The sequence below is a fragment of the Bos grunniens genome, chromosome 13, assembly GCF_055505025.1.
Source record: "Bos grunniens cultivar Pamir isolate PY7600 chromosome 13, Bosgru_T2T1.0, whole genome shotgun sequence".
In the NCBI taxonomy this organism is placed as follows: Eukaryota; Metazoa; Chordata; class Mammalia; order Artiodactyla; family Bovidae; genus Bos; species Bos grunniens.
The window spans coordinates 17,949,830-17,973,049 of NC_141177.1; the positions used below are offsets into that span (position 1 = coordinate 17,949,830).

At 44.6% G+C, this 23,220-nt stretch overlaps 1 protein-coding gene across 22 annotated transcripts in view; it reads right to left on the reverse strand.

Annotated features, from left to right (window-relative positions):
• DLGAP4 (DLG associated protein 4) overlaps nt 1-23,220 on the reverse strand; it is a 143,233-nt gene that overhangs the window by 9,922 nt on the left and 110,091 nt on the right. For 17 of the 22 annotated variants that reach the window (XM_086331955.1, XM_086331954.1, XM_086331958.1 and 14 more), the window contains 2 exons: nt 21,495-21,583; nt 20,535-20,947 (listed from right to left, as the gene is read on the reverse strand). In XM_086331955.1, the coding sequence (XP_086188081.1) occupies nt 20,535-20,947; nt 21,495-21,583 (502 nt within the window). Of the gene's footprint in view, nt 1-18,722; nt 19,202-20,534; nt 20,948-21,494; nt 21,584-21,838; nt 21,919-23,220 lie in introns of those variants that run through there. The other 5 variants (XR_015139073.1, XM_086331974.1, XR_015139074.1 and 2 more) reach the window with 4 other exon arrangements.

The window sequence follows — 23,220 nt, forward strand, 5'->3', positions numbered from 1 at the left end:
TTAGTGCCGGCCCCTGGATGCTAGCTCTTGCACTGTACTGCCTGACTCTTCAAGGTACTGTAGTGTAACATTAAAAATGTTTTCTTTACTTCTGTACTTGTTTTTTATGTATTATTTGCATGAAAATAATATTACAGTACAGTACTATATAAATGATTGTGTTAGTTGGATACCGAGGCCAACTTCGTTAAACTTATGAACAAACTCGACTTACAGATGTGCTCTTGGAGTGGAACTCATTCATATGTAGGGGACATAATGTATATAAAAAATCCTAAGGAATTCCCCCCAAAACAGACAGGTTGCAGCATACGAGACTGATGTACAAACATCAATTGTGTCTATATAGTATCAATGAACAGCTGACAATGGAATGAAGAAAGACTTCATTTACAATACCATCAGACAGAATAAAATATTTAGGAATAAACTTAACAAAGAAATATGACTTGTCCACTGAAAACTGCGAAACAGTACTGAAAGAAAATTTTAAAAACTTAAATAAAGATAGCCTATGTTCATGATCAGAAGACTTAAAAGATGGCAACACCTGTCAAACTGAATTACAGATTTAACACAATCCCTATCAAAATAAAATTCTATCTGCCTGTTTTTTGAGGAAATTGACAATCTGATCCTAAAATTCATATGGAAATGAAAAATGAAGTATGAACTTTAGAACTTCCTTTAGTGAGAAAATGAGAGCTAGCCATAAACTTCTTTTGCTTGAAAAATAAAATTGGAGGATTCACACTTCCCAGTTTCAAAACTTATTTCAAAGCTACAGTAATCATGACAGTATGGTACTGGCCTAAGTATACACATGTCCATTAATGCAGTGGAATAGAATTGAGTCCAGAAATAAATCCTTTACATTTAGTCCGCTGGTTTTTGACAAAGATAGAAGACTATTCAATTGAGAAAGAAGAGTCTCGCTAATAAATGCTGGGACAACTAGATATCCGAGTGTAAACAATGAGGGTGGACCAACACCTCACACCACATACAAAAACTAACTCAAAATGGACCACAGACCTAAATGTAATTACTAAAGGTATAAAACTCTCAGAAGGAAACAGGAGTAAATCTTCACAAGGCTGGATTAGCAACAGCTTCGTAGACTTGACAGCAAGTCACGAGCGACAGATGAAAAAAACCAACTGGACTCCATTAAACTTTTGTGTTTCAAAGAATACCTACTAGCCAAAAAGCGGAAACCACTGATGAATGGATAAGCAAAACGCAATATATCCACACGATGGAATACTGTTCAGCAATAGAAAGGAGTGCAGTGCTGACACATGCTATAACATGAATAAACTTCAAGAACACTAGGCAGAGTGAATCCAGACATGAAAGAACACATCGCGTATGATTCCATGCGTGTGAAATGTCGCGTATGATTCCATGCGTGTGAAATGTTCAGAACGGGCGGATCTATAGCGAATGAAGCAGATGCACGTTGTAGTGCTTGTGCTCAGTTGCTCAGTCGTGTCTGACTCTTTGTGACCCCATGGCCTGCAGCCTGCCAGGCTCCTCTGTCCCTGGGATTTCCCAGGAAGAATACTGGAGTGGGTTGCCATTTCCTAGAGTGATGGCTGAATGGGTACAAGGTTTCTTTTGGGGTAAGGAAAATGTTTTAAAATTAGGTAGCAGTGATGGTCACACAACTCTGGATATACTAAAAACCGCTAAATTGTATACTTTCAAGGGGTGAATTTTATGATATATAAATTACATTTTAATACTATTATAAAAACACTGCTCACAATCAAAAAGTAGAAGCAATTCAAATGCTCATCAGTGGAATGGATAAGCAACATGTTCATACGGTGGAATGCTGCATGTCAATGGAAAGAATGAACTACACGTACATGCATTAACATGGATGAATCTCACAAACCAGGCTGAACCAAAAAGGCAAGCTTCAGAAGAATTCAGACACCCAGCTTCTATGAATGTAAATTTTGAAAACAGGCAAAACTAAACAGTATGTTCCTTAGGGTCACACATATATGTGGTACAAGTATAAAGAAAAGCAAGGGCATAACTAACACAGAATCAGGATAGTGCTTACTGCTATGGCAGAAAGAAGGTGATCTATCACCAGGTCCAAAGATCCTGGTAATATTCCATTTTGTAAACTAGGTGGTGAGAAAAGGAGTGTTCTAAATTTTTCTTTATTCTGTCTACTGTTTGCATGTGTATTTCACAATAAAAATGAAGGTTAATAAGAATGAGAGCAAAAATAAAGGTTTTCAGATAAATCAAAACAGGGTTAATGCCAGTTCTCCAGGTTCTCACTAAAGACAATTCTAGGGACTTACCTAGTGGCCCAATGGTTAAGAATCAACCTTCCAATGCAGGGGACACTAGTTTGATCCTCTGGTCAGAGAACTAAGATCCCACATGCTGTGGGCAACTAGAGAGGCCTGCAGACCCCAACTAGAGAAAGCTGATACGCTGCAACGAAGACAGCCCATGTGACGCAACCCAGACCCAGCACAGCCAAAAAAAGACAGTTCTAAAGGATGAACTCAGTAAAGAAGAAAATGATCCAGGAAGGAAGATCTGAGATAAGGAATTATGAACAAAGAAAATGATAAACACATGGGAGTTATTATATATACACACATTTAGATAATTGAAATTATATAATGATAATGTGTGCGCTTTTAAATCATAAGAAAACAATTAGATAAATTATATGTTAAGGCTTTTGTGTTGTTTGGGAGAAAGGTAAAAATGTTGAATAACTTGCTTTTACAATTTTAAGTGTTAAAGGAACAGAAATACGGTGCATAACTTCTATGGTGGTTATGGCTAGTTGTCCTAGCATTTGTCTCTCCTTCTCCCTCAGAAGTAGAGCCTTTTCTTTATTTTGTTTGAAACAGCAACTTTATTCAGATGAAATAAAACACAGGAATTTCTCAGGCAGACTGGATTTTCTAGGACAAAGTACTGTCAAACGGAAAATATGAGACATGGTATGCAAAGTCATAGAATAAGTTACATCAGTACCAGGGTTGAATAACGACTTCTGCTGTTAGTATGATGTCCTATCTCTAATATGCACACTCTGTCCAGCAAGCGCGGCACAGACGTTTGAAAACAAGTACTCTGGGGGGGACCTGTAGTTTTAACTGGGCACATACATGGCTGCCCAGACTCAGGCATTTCCCAGGCTACCCTTGCGACAAGCTATGAGAAGTCTGGTCAAAGGGATAGAAGTGGGAGTGGTAGGTGGGGCTGGCTTGTTCTATTTTGCTACTGGTTCCTTTGCAGCTGGAATGCTCTCGGGGTTCTGGAATCCAGCAGCCATTGGGAAAGATGAGAAGATCTCATGAATGGAAGCCAATTATGACATCGAACCTAAAGAAGAAAGCCTGGGGCTACAGCATTACTATTGCAGACATTCCTGAATGTGAGAGAAATAAAGTCTTGTTCAAACCACCTTTTCTTTCCTTTTTAAATGTTATTTATAGGCAGACCTCATTGGAAAAGACTCTGATGCTGGGAGGAATTGGGGGCAGGAGGAGAAGGGGATGACAGAGGATGAGATGGCTGGATGGCATCACTGACTCGATGGACATGAGTCTGAGTGAACTCTGGGAGTTGGTGATGGACAGGGAGGCCTGGCGTGCTGCGATTCATGGGGTCGCAAAGAGTCGGATACGACTGCGGGACTGAACTGAACTGAATCCAAATTAAAACACAGCCTCAAAATAGCAATGGGAATGGAGAGAGAGAGGTGTGTTAATGCAAAAGAAGGCAAGAAAAGAAAGGGAAAAAAAGAAACCTCTAAAAAGTAGAATGAAGAGCACAAAATAACATGGTAAGGATAAATCCAAAAAGGAGCAATCCCATTGTAAATGGGTGACATTTTCTACTTTTGAAATAAAAATCAACAGACTGAACAGATTACCAAACTCGGGTATATGCGTATAAGACGAGTGAAAAGTTGAAAGGACTGAAAGCTGTGTGGCAGATGAACACTAACCGAGGAAAGCTGGTACAGCAATACTCTCAACACTTTACAACAAAGACTTTGAGGCAAAACACAATTAGGCATCTGGAAAAATAGAATGAATCACTAAACATTCACCAGGGATATTATTACATCCTGAGCTTCGTACATCTAAGATATCTTCAAAATAACATAAAGCAAACATCTAAGATATCTTCAAAATAACATAAAGCAAAATGTGACAAAACTTTAAGGAGAAATGGACCAACTCACCATTTTATAGAAAGTGCTAGACTTCCCTCATGGTACAGTGGATAGGAGTCCACCTGCCAATGCAGGGGACACAGGTCCGATCCCTGGTCTGTGAAGATTCCACATGCCTCGGGGGCAACTAAAGCCCATGGGCCACAACCACTGAGCCCTTGCTCAGAGCCCAGGAGCCGCAACTACTGAGCCCTTGAGCTGCAAGTGCTAAGGCCCATGCCCCAGAGCCTGTGCTCCGCAACAGAAGAAGCCCCTGCAGCGAGAAGCCCACGAACTGCAACCAAGAGTAGCCCCCCGCACCCCCACAGCAACTAGAGAAAAAGCCCTCACAAAGCACCAAGACCCAGAACAACCAAAATTAAAAAAAAAAACAATTTTAAGTGCATGATACACATCCCCTAATACAACACAATTACGCTGACAACAAAATAAAAAGGAGCCCGTCTTCTGGATTAACATCCCCACTCAGATCTCCCTCTACAGCCTCATCTGGCATGTGGTTCCTTCGCTCTCCTCCATGACCATTTCAGATGCTCCCCAACCTCCTGATTCCCCTCTGACCTTCTCAGTCTGTGTTGGTAACTCTGCTCCCCCACTGCAGGGTTCCCCGAACACAGCTTCCTCCTGTCACTCTGGAGGAACTGTGTGTTCTCTACTAGTTCAGTTCCCTCTCGCCCACCTAAGAATGTCATCCAACAGTTATCCCCTTTCTCTCCAGCATAATGAATTTCCTTTTTCCTGCAGTCATTCTCAACAATATAGAAATGTGCCTGTAACACTCCATTTAAACATAAAAAGAACAACAGAAAAATCCGAGCCCTCCCCTTTGACCCTTCGCTCCCTTCATTTCTCTGCTCCCTGAACAGAAAACTTCATCAATGGAGTCATCTGTACTTGTGGTCTCCCAGTTATTCTATTTTCTCTTAATCCTTCTTCAGTCAGGCTGTCCTCCCCTCGGCACTCCACCACCTCCAAAGCAGACCAGCTCTTGAAGCCTGTGATGACCTCACATTCCTAAATCTGCCCTGCTGTGCCCATCAGAAAAGCATCTGACACAGTTGATTCTCTCTTGAGAGTTCTCGTCTCATTTTTGACCTTAAGTCTGTACTTGGATGGCTTTCAAATATGATCTCCAACCCAGAGACCTGGGGAGACCAGACTCATGTATCCAACTGCCTGCTTGACATCTCCACTTTGATACGTAATTTGATAGTGTTCAAAACCAAACTCCTGACTTTTCTCCCGATATCTACACTAGTCTTTCCTATTGCAGGGGCAGCTCCATCCTTTCTGTGACTCACAACACCAAATCTTTTTTGACTCCTTTCACTCTTAAGTCTATATCCAACCCTGTCAGGAAATCCTGCTCTACCTTGCAGATACACCCAGAATCTCACCCCTCCCTTAAACAATCTACAGTCTCCATCTTCTCTTCCCCAGATCCTGTTACTTCCTCCTAAGTCATCTTCCAGCTTCCCCTTGCACCCCTCCCCCCACTCTCTTTTGAACAGAGAAACTAGATTAATCCTGTAAAAAAGAATGTCACATTGCAGGGCTCAGAATTCTCCAGCGTGTTCTCTTCTGGGCAGTCAAAGCCAAGCCTTTATTCTGAGGCCCTCTGTGATCTGGGGCTCCGCCACACCAACTTCATCCCCCATCTCCCCCCTTCTCACTCCTGCAGCTATACTGGCGGCCTTCCCCAAGCCTGGAACAGGTCAAGCTCTTGCTCACCACTGGAGTTCTCTGATCTTCAGAGTTCTAAGACCGCTTCTCTCTTCCTTCCTTCTGGCTTCTGCTCCAAGGTCGCCTTATCTGGGAGGCCTTCCCTGACCACACTCTGGGGGACAGCAACACTGCCCCAGCCATGCAGCACTGCATCCTGCTCTTACTGGGCTTTGTTTTCTGTTGCATGTCTGACCATCCTGCACACTGGGGTTATTTTCTGTCTCTCCCCATAAGGAATGTAAGCTCCATGAGGGCAGGGACTTCATGTTATTCTGCTACATCCCCAGGAGCTGGCATGTGGAAAGAATTCAGTAAATATTCACTGAATATTCACTGAATGAAGGTCAGGACCAAGGGAAGGATGCCGCTGTCTTCCTACTGTCCCACAATGTCCTGACACTCCTGCAGTTACACAAGATGCGCATGAGACACAGTAAGATTAGAAGGAGACACGCAATTGCCATTCGAGCAAAAGTGATCATTTATGATGTGACTCCAAGAGGACTGAGAGCTGAACAGGTCTCGGGACACAAGATCAGTGTGGGTGTCTCAACGCTAAGTATGCAAATATAGAAACTCATTTTACTACCAAAAAAAATACAAACCTAGGAAGTAGCAAGGAATAAATCTAATACAAATACGTAGTCTTCATAGATATGTTACTCAAACTTGAAAAGGAGCATGTAAGAAGGAGATCTGAATAAATGAAGAGATAAACTGCATTCATAGCTAAGAAGACTCAGTATTTTTTAGGTATCAGTTTTTCCCAAAGTAATCTATACACTCTATTTCTAGTCAGTGATTCAGCAAAGTTTTTCTAAGGAATTTGATATACTAATTCTAAAATTAGGATTGGAAGAATGAAGATATAAGTAGACTTTTTCTTTCAGAACAAAAAGAACAGGGAAGGGGGTTCACCCTCTGAGATGCCAAGGCATGCCAAAAAGCTATGGCAATTAAGTCGTATTAACACAGAAACAGACAAAAGGGTAGCAGAAGAGAACAGAACTCAGAGACACACCCCTGCGTGTGTAGAATTCTCGGCAGAGGTTATGACTGCTATGACTAATCAGCAAAGAAAGCAGAGACTCAGGAATGTGTTGTGACAACTGGCTCTGCATATGAAAAAGTAAGATGAGATCTTAGAATGCACAAATGCAAATTGCATATGGATTAAACACCTACATATGAAAAAAACAAGAAACCCCCCAAACTTTAATAGCAACAGCTGGAGATCTCAATACCTAATTCACGATAATAGAACACCAGTCATAAGTAAGGAAAAGGATTTAAACAGCATAATAAACCAACTACATCTAACAGACACATACAGAGCACTCCACCCAACAAATGAATACACATTCTTCTCAAGTATACATGGGACATTTTTCAGGACAGACCATGTGTTAGGCTACAAATTAAGCCCCAGTAGACTTTTTAAAAGATAATATCATACAAAGTATCTTATTCGACTACAAGAGGACAAAATTAGAAATTAGTAACAAAAAGAACACTGGAAAATTCACAAAACTGTGGAAATTAATACACAGTTGAACAACCAATAGATCAAAGAAGAAATACAAGAGAAACTGGAAAATAGTTTGAGACAAATGAAAACAAAAGACGTTACATACCAAAACTGATGGGACACAGCAAAAGCGATGCTAAGGGGGAAATTTATAGCCATAAACATTTACATTAAAAAACTTAGGAAAGATCTCAAATCAACAACCTAACTTACAACCTAAGAAACTAGAAAAAGAACAAACTAAACCCACAGCTAGCAGAAGGAAGGAAATAAAGGTTAGAGCAGAAATAAGTGAAAGAGAGAAACAATAGCGAAAATCAATAAAACCAAAAGTTGGCTCTTTGAAAACTGACAGTACTTCAGCTAGGAAGACTAAGAAAAAAAGATTCAAATACTAAAATCAAAAATGAACGTGGGCATATTACTACCAATTCTACAGAAATAAAGATTATGAGAGAGTACTTAAAATAACTGTACATCAACAAATTTGAAAACCTAGATGAAATGGACAAATTCATAGAAAAACAAAACCTACCAAGACTATATCATGAAAAATATAAAACCTGAATAGACCTGTAACTAGTAAGGAGACTGAATTAGTAATAAAACTCTCAACAAAGAAAAACTCTGGATTCGGTGGCTTCACTGCTGAAATCCGTCATTTAAAAATGACTAAAAGCACTCCACCATTACCCACACCGTACAGCTGCCAGAACTTACACAGGACTGGGAAACAGGCTCTGGGAGGGCACAACAGAACCTTGTGCACCAGGACCCAGGGGAAAGCAGTGACCCTTCAAGAGACTGTCCCAGACTTGCCTGTGGGTGTCTGGGAGTCTCAGGTGGGGTGTGGGTCTGTGGCGGCCTGCTGCACGGTTGGGGGCACTGAGTGTAGCAGTTCATGCATGGGATCTTTTGAAGGAGGTCACCATTATCTTCATTACCTCCACCATAATTTCAGTTCAGTTCAGTCGCTCAGTCGTGTCTGACTCTTTGCGACCCCATGAATCACAGCACGCCAGGCCTCCTTGTCCATCACCAACTCCTGGAGTTCACCCAAACTCATGTCCATCGAGTCGGTGATGCCATCCAGCCATCTCATCCTCTGTCCTCCCCTTCTCCTCCTGCCCCCGATCCCTCCCAGCATCAGAGTCTTTTCCAATGAGTCAACTCTTTGCATGAGGCGGCCAAAGTACTGGAGTTTCAGCTGTAGCATCAGTCCTTCCAATGAACACCCAGGACTGACCTCCTTCAGAATGGACTGGTTGGATCCCCTTGCAGTCCAAGGGACTCTCAAGAGTCTTCTCCAACACCACAGTTCAAAAGCATCAATTCTTCGGTGCTCAGCTTTCCTCACAGTCCAACTTTCACATCCAGACATGACCATTGGAAAATGGCAACCCACTCCAGTACTCTTGCCTGGGAAATCCCATGGACGGAGGAGCCTGGTAGGCTGCAGTCCACGGGGTCACTAGGAGTCAGACATGACTGAGCGACTTCACTTCCACTTTTTACTTTCATGCATTGGAAAAGGCAATGGCAACCCACTCCAGTGTTCTTGCCTGGAGAATCCCAGGGACAGGGGAGCCTGGTGGGCTGCTGTCTCTGGGGTTGCACAGAGTCAGACAAGACTGAAGTGACTTAGCAGCAGCAGCAGCAAAAGCACTCCTTAAACTTTTCCAAAAATTGAAGGGGAGGAAACACTTCCTAACTCATTCTATGAGGCCAGCATTACCCTGTTATCAAAGCTGGACAAAGATACTACAAGAAAACTACAGGCCAGCATCCCTTATGTACACTGATGCAAAAATACTCAACAAAATACAGAATTCAGCAGCATATGAAAAGGATTATACATATGACCACGTGGGATTTATTCCTAGAGTGCAAGGATGGTTCAACATGTGAAAGCTGATCAATGAAATATGCCACATCACCAGGATGAAAGGCAAAAACCATACAATCAATTCATGCAGAAAAAACATTTGACAAAATTCAACACTCTTTCATGAGAGAAACAGTAAACCAAGAATAGAATGAAACTACTTCAGTAAATAAATGCCATATATGAAAAATCCACAATGAGCATCATACTCCAGGGTGTTTTCTCTAAGATAAGGGATAAGGCAAGAGTGCCCACATTCATCACTTCGATTCAACATAGGATTGGAAGTTTCAGCCAGAGCAGTTAGGCAAGAAGTAATAAAAGGCATCTAAATTGGAAAAGAAGAAGTAAAATAATGTTTGCAGATGATATGACCTTGTATGTAGAAAACCTAAAGATTCCACCAAAAAAATCTGAGAGAACTAATAAATGAATTTAGCAAAGCAAGTAGGATTAGGATACAAAGTCAATACACAAAGATAAGTTGCATTTCAGAAATTCCCTGGTGGTCCAGTGGTTAGCACTCTGCACTTTCACTGCTGAGGGTCTGGGTTCAATCCCTGGTCAGGGAACTAAGATCCTGCAAGCCATGTTGTGTGGCCAAAAATAAATCAGTTACATTTCTATATACTAATGATAAATACCTGAAAAGGAAATTATAAAAATGATTCCATTTATGATACCATCAAACAGAACAACATATTTAGGAATTAACTAAGGAGGTGATAAACTAGTACAATGAAAACTATAAAACCCTGTTGAAAGAAATTAATGATAAATGGAAACACACTCCTTATTCATGAATTAGAAGACTTAATATTGCTCAAATGTCAATACTACCCAAAGCAATCTTCAGACTCAATACAATTCCTATCAAAATTCCAGTAATTTTTTTTGCAGCTACAGAAAAATCAATCCTAAAACTCATACAGGACTTCTCTGGTGGCCCAGTGGTAAAGAACTGCCTGCCAGCGTAGGAGACATGAGTTCTATCCCTGGTCTGGGAAGATCTCACATCCCACCAAGCAACTAAGCCTGTGCATCACAGCTGCTGAGCCTGCACTCTAGAGCCCAGGAGCTACAACAAAAGTCACTGGATAAGAAGTCCTCGCACTGCAATGAAGAGTAGCCCCTGCTCACTGTAATCAGAGAAAAGCCCGTGCAGCAACGAAGACTCAGCATGGCCAAAAATAAATAAATAATAAAATTATATCCATAAAAAAAGATGTTGATGCTACCATCTTTTGGTAGCATCTTTTGGGTTCTTGCCAAGGGCTTCGTGTTTCTAATCTTGCATTAATACACAGCCCGGTGGGGTTGATACTGGCCCACCCAAGTCACATGTGAGGAAGTGGAGGCCTGGAGAAGTGAGGTGACTCACCCAAGGTCTCTCTCATAGCTCCCTTTCTCGAGGGCACCTAGGAGACAGGATGGCAGGCCCCCTCCCTCGGGCTGCTGGCCCTGTTTCCACCCCTGTTCACCTCTAGCCTCCCAGCACTGGGCCTCCTTTTCAGTTCCTGGCTTGGGCTGCCTCCATCTACAAGTTAGGGTGATGGTGGCGGTCGCTGCAGCAGGCACAGCTGGTATCATTCACCACTGGGCCCTCAGGCCAAGCACTCTTCATACACAGGGTCCCATCTTACCCCCGCCGTAGGCTAAGAGTGGGGCTCATGATCCCCACTGAACATGGGGAGAAGTAGGCGCAGATGTGCCGAAGGTCACACAGCTGTTAAGCCGTGGAGCACTTCGCTTCCATGTGTTTGTTTCTTCAAGACAGGATTTTAATAGGTCTGACCTCACTGGGGTGAGTTTGGGTGAACTCCAGGAGTTGGTGATGGACAGGGAGGCCTGGCATGCTGCGATTCACGGGGTCGCAGAGTCGGACACGACTGAGCGACTGAATAGACCTCAATGGGTAGAAGCGAGTAAACAGGACGGTGAATGTTGAGAGCTGGCTCGTGGTAAGCCGCCCAGCGCCCAAGGCTGCTTCTCTGGAACTAGTCTCATCAACCCCCCCAGGCCACAGGAGTTTCCACAGGCTATATTTAAGTGTTCCTTTCATCTGCACCTCCTTCAACAGCAAGAAAGACATGCGCACAACTTGATCTTGCTTATCCAAGGGCTCCCCCTTAACCAACCAGGCACGTCCTGCCTCCATCTCCCTCTTTCAAGTTGATGACCTCTCCAGTCACCCGTGGCCCAGACCAGGGAAACTGGAGCTCTCCACTTGACTCCAACCCAGGGCCCCTCTGGCTGGTTCATTCAGAACATTCAGAAACATTTGTTTATCCATTCCTTCCTCCTCCACCCCAGGTCTCCCTGTTTCCAAAGCCTATTCAACACAGCAATCAAGGGTGAGCTTTCTAATAAGAAAATCTGACCATCTCACTGTTACTTCAGATCTTCAGCTGCTCCCCACCCTGCCTGGAGGGTAATGCTCAATACTTTGATCTGATATTTGAGGCCCCTCTCAGTCAGCTTCCTACTCTTGTGATCCCCCCATCCCCCGCTTCCCATCCTTTACTTTCAGTCGTGGTTCCTGGAATCTGCCCTTCCCTGCCTTTGTCCCTGTTGTTCCCTCCAGCTGCAATGCCTGGAGGATCTCCGCCAGGTTTCTGCATGATATGCAGGTACCACGGTCTCCTTCAGGCACCTCCTTGGTAACCCTCTTCCAGAGATCTAAGAACAGTGACATTAAAATTTGTGGCCATAAGAAAAAAAAGAACAAAAAACAAACTTGTGGCCATGGACTTCGCTGGTGGTCGAGTGGTTAAAAGTCCGCCTTCCAATGCAGGAGATGCAGGTTCAATCCCTGGCCCGCGCACAGCAACTACTGAGCCCGGGTGCTCTACAGCCTGCGTGATACAACTAGAGAGACACTTGAGTGCTGCAACTAAAAAGATCCTGCGTGCCGCAACTAAGACCCGATGCAGCAAATAAATATTAAACACAAAAAACCTGTGGCCATAAGTTAGGCAAGGGCCTTGCGTGGACACACAAAATTTAATCAGAAAGCATGGTCGTCAAGGAAGAATTATGGTCCTAAGAGATAGAAGTGTCGTTACTGGCAACAGACAAAAGATGGAAGCAATCTGTGTAGCCACTGACAGACGAACGGGTAAGCAAACGTGGGTCTTTCCCCACAAGAGAATATTATTCAGCCTTAAAAAGGAAGGAAATTCTGATAGAAGCTGTAACGTCAATGAATCTTGAGGACATTATGCTAAGCCAGTCACAAAAGGACAAACACCGTATGATTCCATTTATATGAGGTGCCTAGAGTAGTCAATGGCACCCCACTCCAGTACTCTTGCCTGGGAAATCCCATGGACGGAGGAGCCTGGTGGGCTGCAGTCCATGGGGTCATGAAGAATCGGACACGGCTGAGCGACTTCACTTTCACTTTTCACTTTCATGCACTGGAGAAGGAAATGGCAACCCATTCCAGTGTTCTTGCCTGGAGAATCCCAGGGACGGAGGAGCCTGGTGGGCTGCCGTCTATGGGGTCACACAGAGTTGGACATGACTGACGTGACTTAGCAGAGTAGTCAAATTCACAGAGACAGAAAGAATGGTGGTGGCCCAGGGGTGGGGGAGGGGGAATGGGGAGTTGGTGTTTGATAGGTACAGAGTGTCGCCTGGGGAAGATGAAAATGTTCTGGAGATGAATGGTGGTATAACACAAAACCTATTTGAGAAAGGCAGCCACCTGTGTGTTACTGATTCACCTGAGCAGTCAGAATACTTATCCTGAATCTAAGGGACAGAGCAATGTGGCCAATTCTGTCCTTAAGTTATAGCCACAGATGCAGGGCTGGGAAAAGGGCTCCATGCAGAGTTCGGGTTCAATAGCAAGGGCTGGGACTGCTTACTGAGAAATGTCATCATGTTGAAAGAGCACGTGCTCATAATACTACAGGAAGGTAATACTGTTTGGCATGAGATAATAACCCTTAGCAGGGAAGCCTTTTCTCAATCCAGAAAGAATTAAGAATAGTGCCAGAAAGTTTAACCTACTCCACCAACACTTTGTCACTAAGGTACCTTTGCACCTCCGCCTTAGGCTTTTTTTTTTTTTACTGACTGTATTTGGCTGCACCGGGTCTTGGTTGCAGTATGTGGGATATTTAGTTGTGGCATGCAGGATCTTTTAGTTGTGGCATGTGGGATCTAGGTCCCTGACCAGGGATCGAACCGGGGGCCCCTGCATTGGGACCGTGGAGTCTTAGCCGCTGGACCACCAGGGAAGTCCCCTCAACCCCAGTCTTATTCTCATCTGTGCCGTCTAATAGACAGCTCCCGGTCGTATGAAGCAAGTGAGCAGCTGAAATGTGGTTTGTCTGGATTGAGATGGACAATAAAGTATGCACTGGACTTTATTTATTTTGGACTTTATTTAGTATGAAAGTAATGTAACGCCTCAATAATTTTCTGTGTTGAACACACGTTGAAACACTACTACTTGGACATCCTGAATAAGATAAATGTATTAAAATTAACTTCACCTATTTCTTTTTTCTTTCTAAATGCAGTTCCTAGAACATTTAAAGTTCATGGTTCACATTATATTTTGACTAAAAGTGCTGCTCTAGGTGCTCCAACCCTAGGCTACCAGGCAGGGTCGGTGGAGGACGGCGTGGAATGAATGATAGTCTGTGAGCGCCCTCCTGCTGCCTAGCATCTAGGATGCCAGCAACCAGACACAGGCCCCCGGGAGAAACTAGAGGATTCTTTTCTGAAGAAGATTCTGAAGGGGTACAGGGAAAAGACACTGACGTTTCAAGATCTTCTAAGGAAAGGACCAGGACGCCCTTAAACTCAGATAGGCAACAGATACTTCGGTTCAGGGTCAGCAGTCCCTGCCACACTGTCACCAACAGAAATCAAAGAGAATTTCGCGTCGCATTACAGCGGTTACAGTTATCTCGAAATAATGCTGTCGTCATTACTTTAAAATTCAGCAGACAGACTGCAAGACTGTTTATTTCATGCCTTAACAAAGAAGTACATATATTATCACATCACAGGCTTATTTACTATTTTAGTAACTATATATTAAGTACCTGGCTTCCTTTGTTATCCTGACATGATTTTTACTGTGTGTTATTTGAAACCAGTATTCTGAGGTGTCTGCAAGCCTACCTCTCAGAAGGCCCTGCCCACAGACCTGCTGGTTACCTCTCACTGCCTCATTGTTTTTTGTCCCAATTAAAAAAAAACTTTTTTTGTTTTGTTTTAGTTGTGCTGGGTTGTCAGTGCAGCTCGTGGGCTTCTCTAATTGCAGGGTGTGGGCTTAGTTGCCCTGTGGCATGTGGGATCTTAGTTCCTAGACCAGGGATCAGACTTGAGTCCCCTGCATTGGAAGGTGGATTCTTAACCACTGGACCACCAGGGAAGTCCCTGTCCTAATTTTAATTTTTATTAAATTAATATATATTCATAATTTTAAAAAAAACAGAAGCACAGCAATAAAAGAAAAATAGATAAATTGGATTTTATCAGAATTAAAAACTTTTGCACATCAAAGGACACTATGAAGAAAATGAAAAGACAACCTACAAAATGGAAGAAAATATTTATAAATCATATATCTGACAAGGGCCTATTATCCAGAATATGTAAAGATCTCCTAAATTCAACCACAAAAAGACAAACAGCCCCATTAAAGAGATTATTTGAATTAGATATTTCTCCAAAGATATACAAATGACCAATAAGAACACGAAAAGATGCTTAGTATCAGTCATTCAGTTCAGTTCAGTCGCTCAGTTGTGTTCGACTGTTTGCAACCCCATGAATCGCAGCACGCCAGGCCTCCCTGTCCATCACCAACTCCCGGATTTCACTCAAACCCACGTCCATCAAGTCGGTGATGCCATCCAGCCATCTCATCCTCTGTCGTCCCCTTTTCCTCCTGCCCCCAATCCCTCCCAGCATCAGAGTCTTTTCCATTGAGTCAAGTCTTCGAATGAGGTGGCCAAAGTACTGGAGTTTCAGCTTTAGCATCATTCCCTCCAAAGAACACCCAGGGCTGATCTCCTTGCAGTCCAAGGGACTCTCAGGAGTCTTCTCCAACACCACAGTTCAAAAGGATCAATTCTATCAGTCATTAGGGAAATGCAAATCAAAATGACAAGATACTACTTTATACCTACTAGGATGGTTATAATTTTTTTTTAAAAGATGGAATAACAAGTGTTAGCAAAAATATAGTGAAACTGGAACCCTTATGCATTGCTGGTGGGAATGTAAAGTGGTGCAACTGCTGTGGAAAACAGTTTGGCGATTCCTCAAAAAGCTACGGAGAAGGAGATGGCACCCCACTCCAGTACTCTTGCCTGGAATATCCCATGGACAGAGGAGCCTGGTAGGCTGAAGTCCATGGGGTCGCTAGGAGTTGGACACGACTGAGAGACTTCACTTTCACTTTTCACTTTCATGCATTGGAGAAGGCAATGGCAACCCACTCCAGTGTTCTTGCCTGGAGAATCCCAGGGACAAGGGAGCCTGGTGGGCTGCCATCTATGGGGTCGCACAGAGTCAGACTCGACTGAAGCGACTTAGCAGCAGCAGTAGCAGCAAAAAGCCAGACACAGAATTACCATGTGACCCAGCAATTCCACTTCTGGGTTTAAACTCAAAAGAACTGAAAATTGGAATGAAACAGATTCTTATATCCAGTGTTCACTGCAGCATTATTCATAGTAGCTAAAAGGTGAAAAAACCCAAATGTCTACCAACAGGTGAATGGACCAAACAAATGTGGTATCAATATTCAAATACAGGAGAATATACTATTCAGCTATAAAAAGGAAGGAAGTTCCGATATGCTACAACGTGGATGAACCTTGAAAACATGCCAGACACAAAAGGACAAGCACTATCATTCTACTTACATGAACGATCTAGAATAGGGAAGTTCATAGAGACAGAAGGCAGATTAGAGGTTACCAGGGGCTGTGCAGAGGGGAATGGGGAACTATTGCTTAATAGGCACAGAATCTCAATTTGAGGTGATATAAAAGTTTTGGAAATAGATGTTGGGTGATATACAATATTGTGAATATAAGTAATGCCATTGCATTACACTTAAAAGTGGTTAAAATGGCAGGTGTTACATATATTTCATAGTAACAAAATGAAAAAAATTTAAAGAATTACCACATGATCCAGCACTTCCACGCCCAGCTATATACTCAAAAGACTTGAACGAAGGTAGTCAAACAAAATCTTGTACATGAATGTTCACAGCGGCATTATTCATAATAGTTTTATCTGCTGTTATGAGTTTTATCCTGCTATTAGAGAGTTTTTATCCTGATGGTTAAATAATTATTTTTTCATCTTTGATGCTATTACTGTATATTACCAACACACCAGTATATTACCATGACTTTTGCTGTTTTTATATAATTTGCTTTTGCTAACTCTAAAATTAAGTTTTATTTTATTTTTTGGCCATGCCACATGGCCTGAGGGATTCTTAGTTCCCCAATCAGGGACTGAACCTGGGACACAGCAGAGAAAGTGCTGAGTCCTAATCACTGGACTGCCAGGAAATTCTGAAGTTCTATTTTAAATCAAATCATAAAATTAAAAAACAAGAGGAACTACTAGGCTAACAATAAAGTCAGCAATCTTATACTCCATCCCTTCCTGCTCCTGGGTTAGTTGCTCACTTTTTTTGTTTGTTTGTTTTTTTTTTAGTTGCTCACTTTTAATATAAATAAACAACCAAAGATTACTTGACATTCCAAGAAAGATTCCAACTGAAAAAGATACATAGAAAGAAGCATCTAAAGGAAACAGAGAGAACACAGAGACACGTGAAAACTTAAATAAATATATATGTAGGTCTTAGAAAGATAGAAGATACTCTATCCACTTAACAAGGAAAAACTGTTACTAAAAAGGAACAGAGTAACAAAGTGCTGTTATACGGATGGCTCTAATAAACATTTGATGGACACAGTGAAGTCAGGAAAACCTCCAAATCTCAATAGATTTCTCCAGTAAAAGATACACAAGTAGCATATGCAAAAATGCTATACACTTTATTAGCCACCATGGAAACACAAATCCAAGTCACAACAAGGCACTGCTTTCCCCCTGTGATGGCTATAATCATAAGGGCAGTAATTACAGGAGTTCAAGTGAGGAGGTGGGGAAATTAGAACCCTGGTGTGCTGCTAGTGGGAATGTTATAAATGGAGCAGTCATTATGGAAGTTCAGCAGGTTCCTCCAAAAGTTAAACACGAAATAACCATATGACCCAGCAATTACACTTCTGGTTATATACACAAACTTGTACACAAATGTGCACAGCAGCATTATTCACACTAGCCTAAAAGTGGAAACAATTCAAATGTCCATCAACAGACAAATGTTTAAATAAAATGTAGTATATCCATAAAATGGAGTATTATTCCATGGTAAGGAATGAAAACCTGATACATGCTACACCATGAATGAACCTGCAAAACGTGGCAAAAAAAGGCAAAAGTGAGACACAAAAGACCTGTCATGATCATACTGTATGACTCAATTTGCGTAAATGTCCAGAATAGGCAAATCCGCAGAGACAGAATTAGTGGTTGCTAAGAGACAGTGGGGCGGAGGTGATGAAGGGTGACTGCTTATAGTCATGGGGTTTCCTTTTGGAGTGATGAAGATGTTCTGAATTCAGACAGCAGTGATGGTTGCACATCATTATGAGTGTACTAACTGTACTAATGGTAACACTGTAAAAGGGTCAATTTTATGGCATGTGAATTATATCTCAAAGTTGTTATAGCATGGAAAAAAAAAGAAAAAGCCTTCCAGAAAGACAGACAATAAAAAGAGACAAAAAAGATCTGAGACAGGATCAACTCAGCAAACCCAACATCTGAGTGACAGCAGTTTCAGAGAGACAAAACAAAACAAGTGAGGGAATTATTTTTTAAAAATTAATGTAAGACTATTTCTCAGAAACAAAAGGTCTGAGTCTCCACATACAAGTGGCCTATTAACCACTGGTGCAAAGACCCATTCCAGGACACAGCATCTAGAACCTTCACAAGAGGTGAAGTGAAGACTTAACAGCTTCCAAGGACTGAGAACTGGATCGGCCTCAAACTTTTAGGCACAAGTGAAAGTGAAAGTCTTAGTTACTCAGTCGTGTCCAGCTGTTTTGTGATCCCATGGACTGTAGCCCTCCAGGCTCCTCTGTCCATGGAATTATCCAGGAAAGAAAACTGGAGGGGGTTGCCATTTCCTTCTCCAGGGGATCTTCCCGACCCTGGGGCTGAACCCACATCTTCTGCATTGCAGTTAGATTCTTTACCATCTGAACCACCAGGGAAATCCACACTTTATTTTTTTTTTTTTAAGCACAAGTAATGGAAGCTAAGTATAATACAGCCTCTTTAAGGTTCTAAGGGAAAATTATTTTCAATTTTATTTAATATTATATATATATATCTACATTTATATAAAAATAATGGGTATTTATTATTTTCAACTTTACACTCAGCCAAACTATATGAGGTCCGAAAAAAGACATGGTGGTTTCCAAAAATTTATCTCCAACTGAAGGTGTGTTCCAGTAAAGTGAAGGACTAAACCCAGGAAAGCAGAAGACCACATGATCCAAAAAGCAGGAAAGTAGCTACGGGCAGTCTCAGGTGATGAAAAGGGAAGTCTCCGGACAGCAGCTAGGTAGCAGGCCTAGATAGCAACTTGGCCAGACCACAGCCGGGGACAGAGGGCGCTGGGAGAAAACAGGAGATCATGAGATGATCTGATACGTCTGCACACCTGGGAAACAATGTCGATGGTGGGCTGGCAGATCTTGTGGGGCATGTGAAAAAAATTACAAATAAGAGCTTAGAAAACAAAGTATACAGAAGAGGAGGCAACCATTCTTTTTAGGAAAAACAAGACGTATCAGACAATGAAATCATACTACAAGGCTCTGCAGTGAACATCACTTACATGCTCACAGTAAACAGAAATACTGGTGGTTTTTTTAACCCCAAACTGATGTAATATATGGAGGGTGGGGCACAGGAAGTGGAGGTGACAGAGCTAAATATGAACTATTATAGCCGATTTCAATACATGATGATGACTAACTTAAGAGGAAATGAAAGGTATTCCCATTTAAAAAAAAATGAAAGAAATATTGAAGGTAGATACCAGAAGACAGAGCAGTTGAGAGCTGAAGGTGGGGAAGGCTGAGGAAGAAGGCCAGAGGGCTGGATGGTTTCTATTAGAAGCAGTTCAGGATCCATGCCGCTGCTCTGATTTTGTAAATACTAGTATTGTAAGAAGTCATTAGGTATATACCTCACAACAGTTCCCTGCTGTGACATCAAAGCTGGGAACTGGCCTAGAGACAGTAGAAACAGGGACTCTGCAGCATCAAGGGGTGTCTTCCTCAGGCCCTGCCCACCAGGGGTTAGTGGGATGCTTCGTCCCTTCCGGACAATCTAAGGACCTGTCCCTCCTGCCTGGTCTGTGGAGGGGAGCAAACTGGAGGCCAGAGCTTCCCTCCCCTGTATCAACCACCTGTGACTCCAGGCTCCCTACATATTCCTAGATCTTTCTTGAACTAATTTCTCAGGGGAATTTTTGGGAACAGGTATGGTATAAACAGAAACCTAAGTGGGGAAGTAGATGATTTCTGTCTCACCCATTCACAGTTCCTCACACCCTGCTGAGCCCACAGTTAGATCCTTGATGCTTGGCACACAGTAGGTGCTCAATAAGGAACTGCTGAAGGTGTAATTATAGTGCCAAGTTTCTGTGCTTGGTACTTCATCAGACCTTGAACAAGTACTACTACATCAGACGGTAGGACTATCTCCACATTACAGGTAAGGAAACAGGCTCAGAGAAACCTGCCCAGGTCACTTCCCTAGTAAGGAAAGAGCTGGGATTTAACCCCGGGGACGGCTGACCCCACAGCCTATGCAACTAGCAGCTGCTGACGTAAATTCTTTCTGGAAAAAGGCTGGTTATGTAGGTGGATAGAAGGAAGAAAAGCAAGAATGAAAATAAGAGGTGGGCTCACAACTGAGCCTAAGAAGAGAACTTAAAGAGACTCCCCGTGCCGAACCCTGGAGACTTAGGGCTGGCACCCCCACAGTCTGCCCCAGCCAGCCGGCCTCGCAGTACCCACCTTCTTCAGAGAGGTTGTTCTCTTTGGTCTCCTTGTCCATCTGGCAGCACCAGCCCTCCAGCCGTTCCGTTTCTGCCTGGAGCAGCTTCAGGAACCAGTAGCCGTCCCGGCGGCAGGCCCCGGGCTGCGCGGGCTCTGCCGGGGAGCTGGAGGAGGTCTCCAGCCAGGGGTCGGGCGGGGGCAGCGAGGACGCCTCCAAGGCAGGGTCGCTGTTGTCTCCATAGGAGAGGTTGCGCTTGATCTGGGCAATCTTGGGGGCCTGCCGGGGGCCGGCATCGATGCTGATGGAGTTGGGGTGCGGGGTGCAGTCTGGGAGGCTCTTCTCAGAGGACTTACAGCTTGAGTCATTGGCATCCTGGGTATCCGAGTCGGTGTCCCGTCGGGAGGACATGCTGTGAGAGGGGGCACTGCTTCTGTGGGGGGCAGGGAGGGAACGGCGTGGAGGAGGAGTGGGGACAGGAAAGGGTGAGTCACCAAGAGGGTCAGAGACCAGAGGCCACCCCGACCCGGACACACGGGAGACAGAGAAACGGATGCATCGTCTGCTCACCATGCGCCTGAAGCGGGTCCCACAGCCCCGTCTCATTCTCAGCTCAGCCCCCGCCCTGCCCGCACACGCACACACGGACAAGGTCATAAGGTTGCCTGTTTACTGCAGCGGGGCCAGGAAGCCCACCAACATTGGGGGTGCTGGGCCGTGACTCCGCCCGGCCTCAGTCCCCGTGGCTGATTCCTCTCACGGAGCAAGCGCTCACCCTTGCTCATCAGCACACCCGGCCGCCCCGCCCGCCCAGCCTCCCACGCCTGGACCACTGCCCGCACCCCCAACCCAGCTTGGTTCTTAGAAATCCAGCAAGGAGAAGTGGGTTAGGGAGAGCAGGAGGAGGAGGCGCGGGAGAGGTGAGAGCAGAGGGAGGGAGAGGAGAGGGGAGAGGCAGCCACCACCTCGGTGCCACTTACCGCCAGTCGTCCTCTACCTGAACCCCGATGGACTGGAATTTGGTAGCGGGACTGGGCTCCTCGTTTGGCACTGGCTGAATGCAGTCAACCTTATTGAAGGACAACGACAGCCACGGCACGGGGACAAAGACAAAAATAAAAAAACAAACACCACACTTGCTGCTGAAATTCACATTAGTGGGACGACGCAAACGGACGAGCGGACAGACGCACACGAGGCATGCGGACACTGCACGTGGGCCCGAGGCCGGACCAGGTGAAGCCGGGCACTGCTCATTCGCGCGGAGGCGGGCGGGCAGGCGGGCGGGAGGTGGGATGGGGTGGAGAGGACCGCCTTTCCCTACTCTGAGGAGGGTGCCATCACATCGATCGCTTTGGGTCCGTTGTCCTCCGAGAGGTGGGAACCGTTCCTTCTAGTCCTCTCCTTTACACGCATCAGAGAGAAGAAAAAAAAAAAAAAGGACAACGAAAGAGAAAGAAAACACACACACACAAAGCCACAGCCGTTATCTGGTGTAGTTGAAGCCAGGCTGTCTCGAGGCAGAGGTCACTCCCCCAACCCTGCAGCTGAAGGGCAGGCTGGGGGCGCCACACGAGGGGCAAACCTTGGGCAGCAGTTCTGGATTTGAAAGCTGTCACCAAGGCCACAGCCGGCCCAGTCCCTGGGCCATACAGGACGCCATCCCTGGGCCTTGATCACACTCAGCTAAGGTTACCTTCAGCACCAAGTGGGCCGGGGGGGCAGTAGGGCCAGGGCCACGCGCAAGGCCAGCACTCTCTCTCTATACCAGGGATGCTCTGGGCCTACCTTTCATTCCTGGGACAGAGGTATGTGGCCACAGAGTAGCCAGGCCAGCCCCCCCATCACCCCTCATGAATGAGGGAGAACCCACGTTTGAGCAATTTGAGGAACTAAGGGATGGGACGAGGGTTGTTGGGACTGTCACTGGAAATTGGAAGCTCTGGTCTCTTGGCTTCACAGAGGCTAGAGGCTTCCTGGGACGGGGCTGAGTGCCTGGCACCTCCCCACCATGGAGGGTGTAACTGCATGTCTCCTTCAGCTATAGCCAGCTCAGGGGACGTGGCATCACTGGCTCCCAGGAACTGCTTGGAGAGCTTGGATGGGGGTGGGGTGATCCGACAGGGAGAAGCCTAGATGGGCCCGAGAGCCAGAGTTCGCAGCCCTGTGTGAGCCTCTGAGTGAAAGAATCAGGGTGAGTCTAACTCTCCCTCGGGTCTTCTGTAAAGATGAGAGCGTCTGGCTTGGCCAAAGAGAGGGTGGGGCTGCCCAACCAAGACTAGGCTGTTTTCTGTACCCCTCAGAATCCCTCCAGAGTGACGTGCAAGCCAGGGGCTGAACTTCTTACGAAGGAGACCAGAAAACAAGTCTCCTGGCCAACTTTCTTGTGTCCGTGGCGAAACTGTAGCCCAGAGCTGCCTAAACCCTGCCTCCCCAAGAAGCAAGTGCAAGCAACTGGCCAGTGAGCCATCTCTGGTCCATTCAGCCCTCCTTAGAGTCCCATGTTCCTTCTGTAATTCTGGTGCTTTGTCGTGCACTTGGCCAGGGGTGGCCAGGGAAACGGACAGCCTGTCTGATCTAAGCCACCATGCAAGCCACCTGGATGTCCTTGATCGCCATTTGGGTTAGGAGGGGCTCTGCCATCCCCAAGCTCTCAGCCCACTGTAGCTGCCCTCCCCACGCCCCACCCCCGCCCGGAGCGTGCTT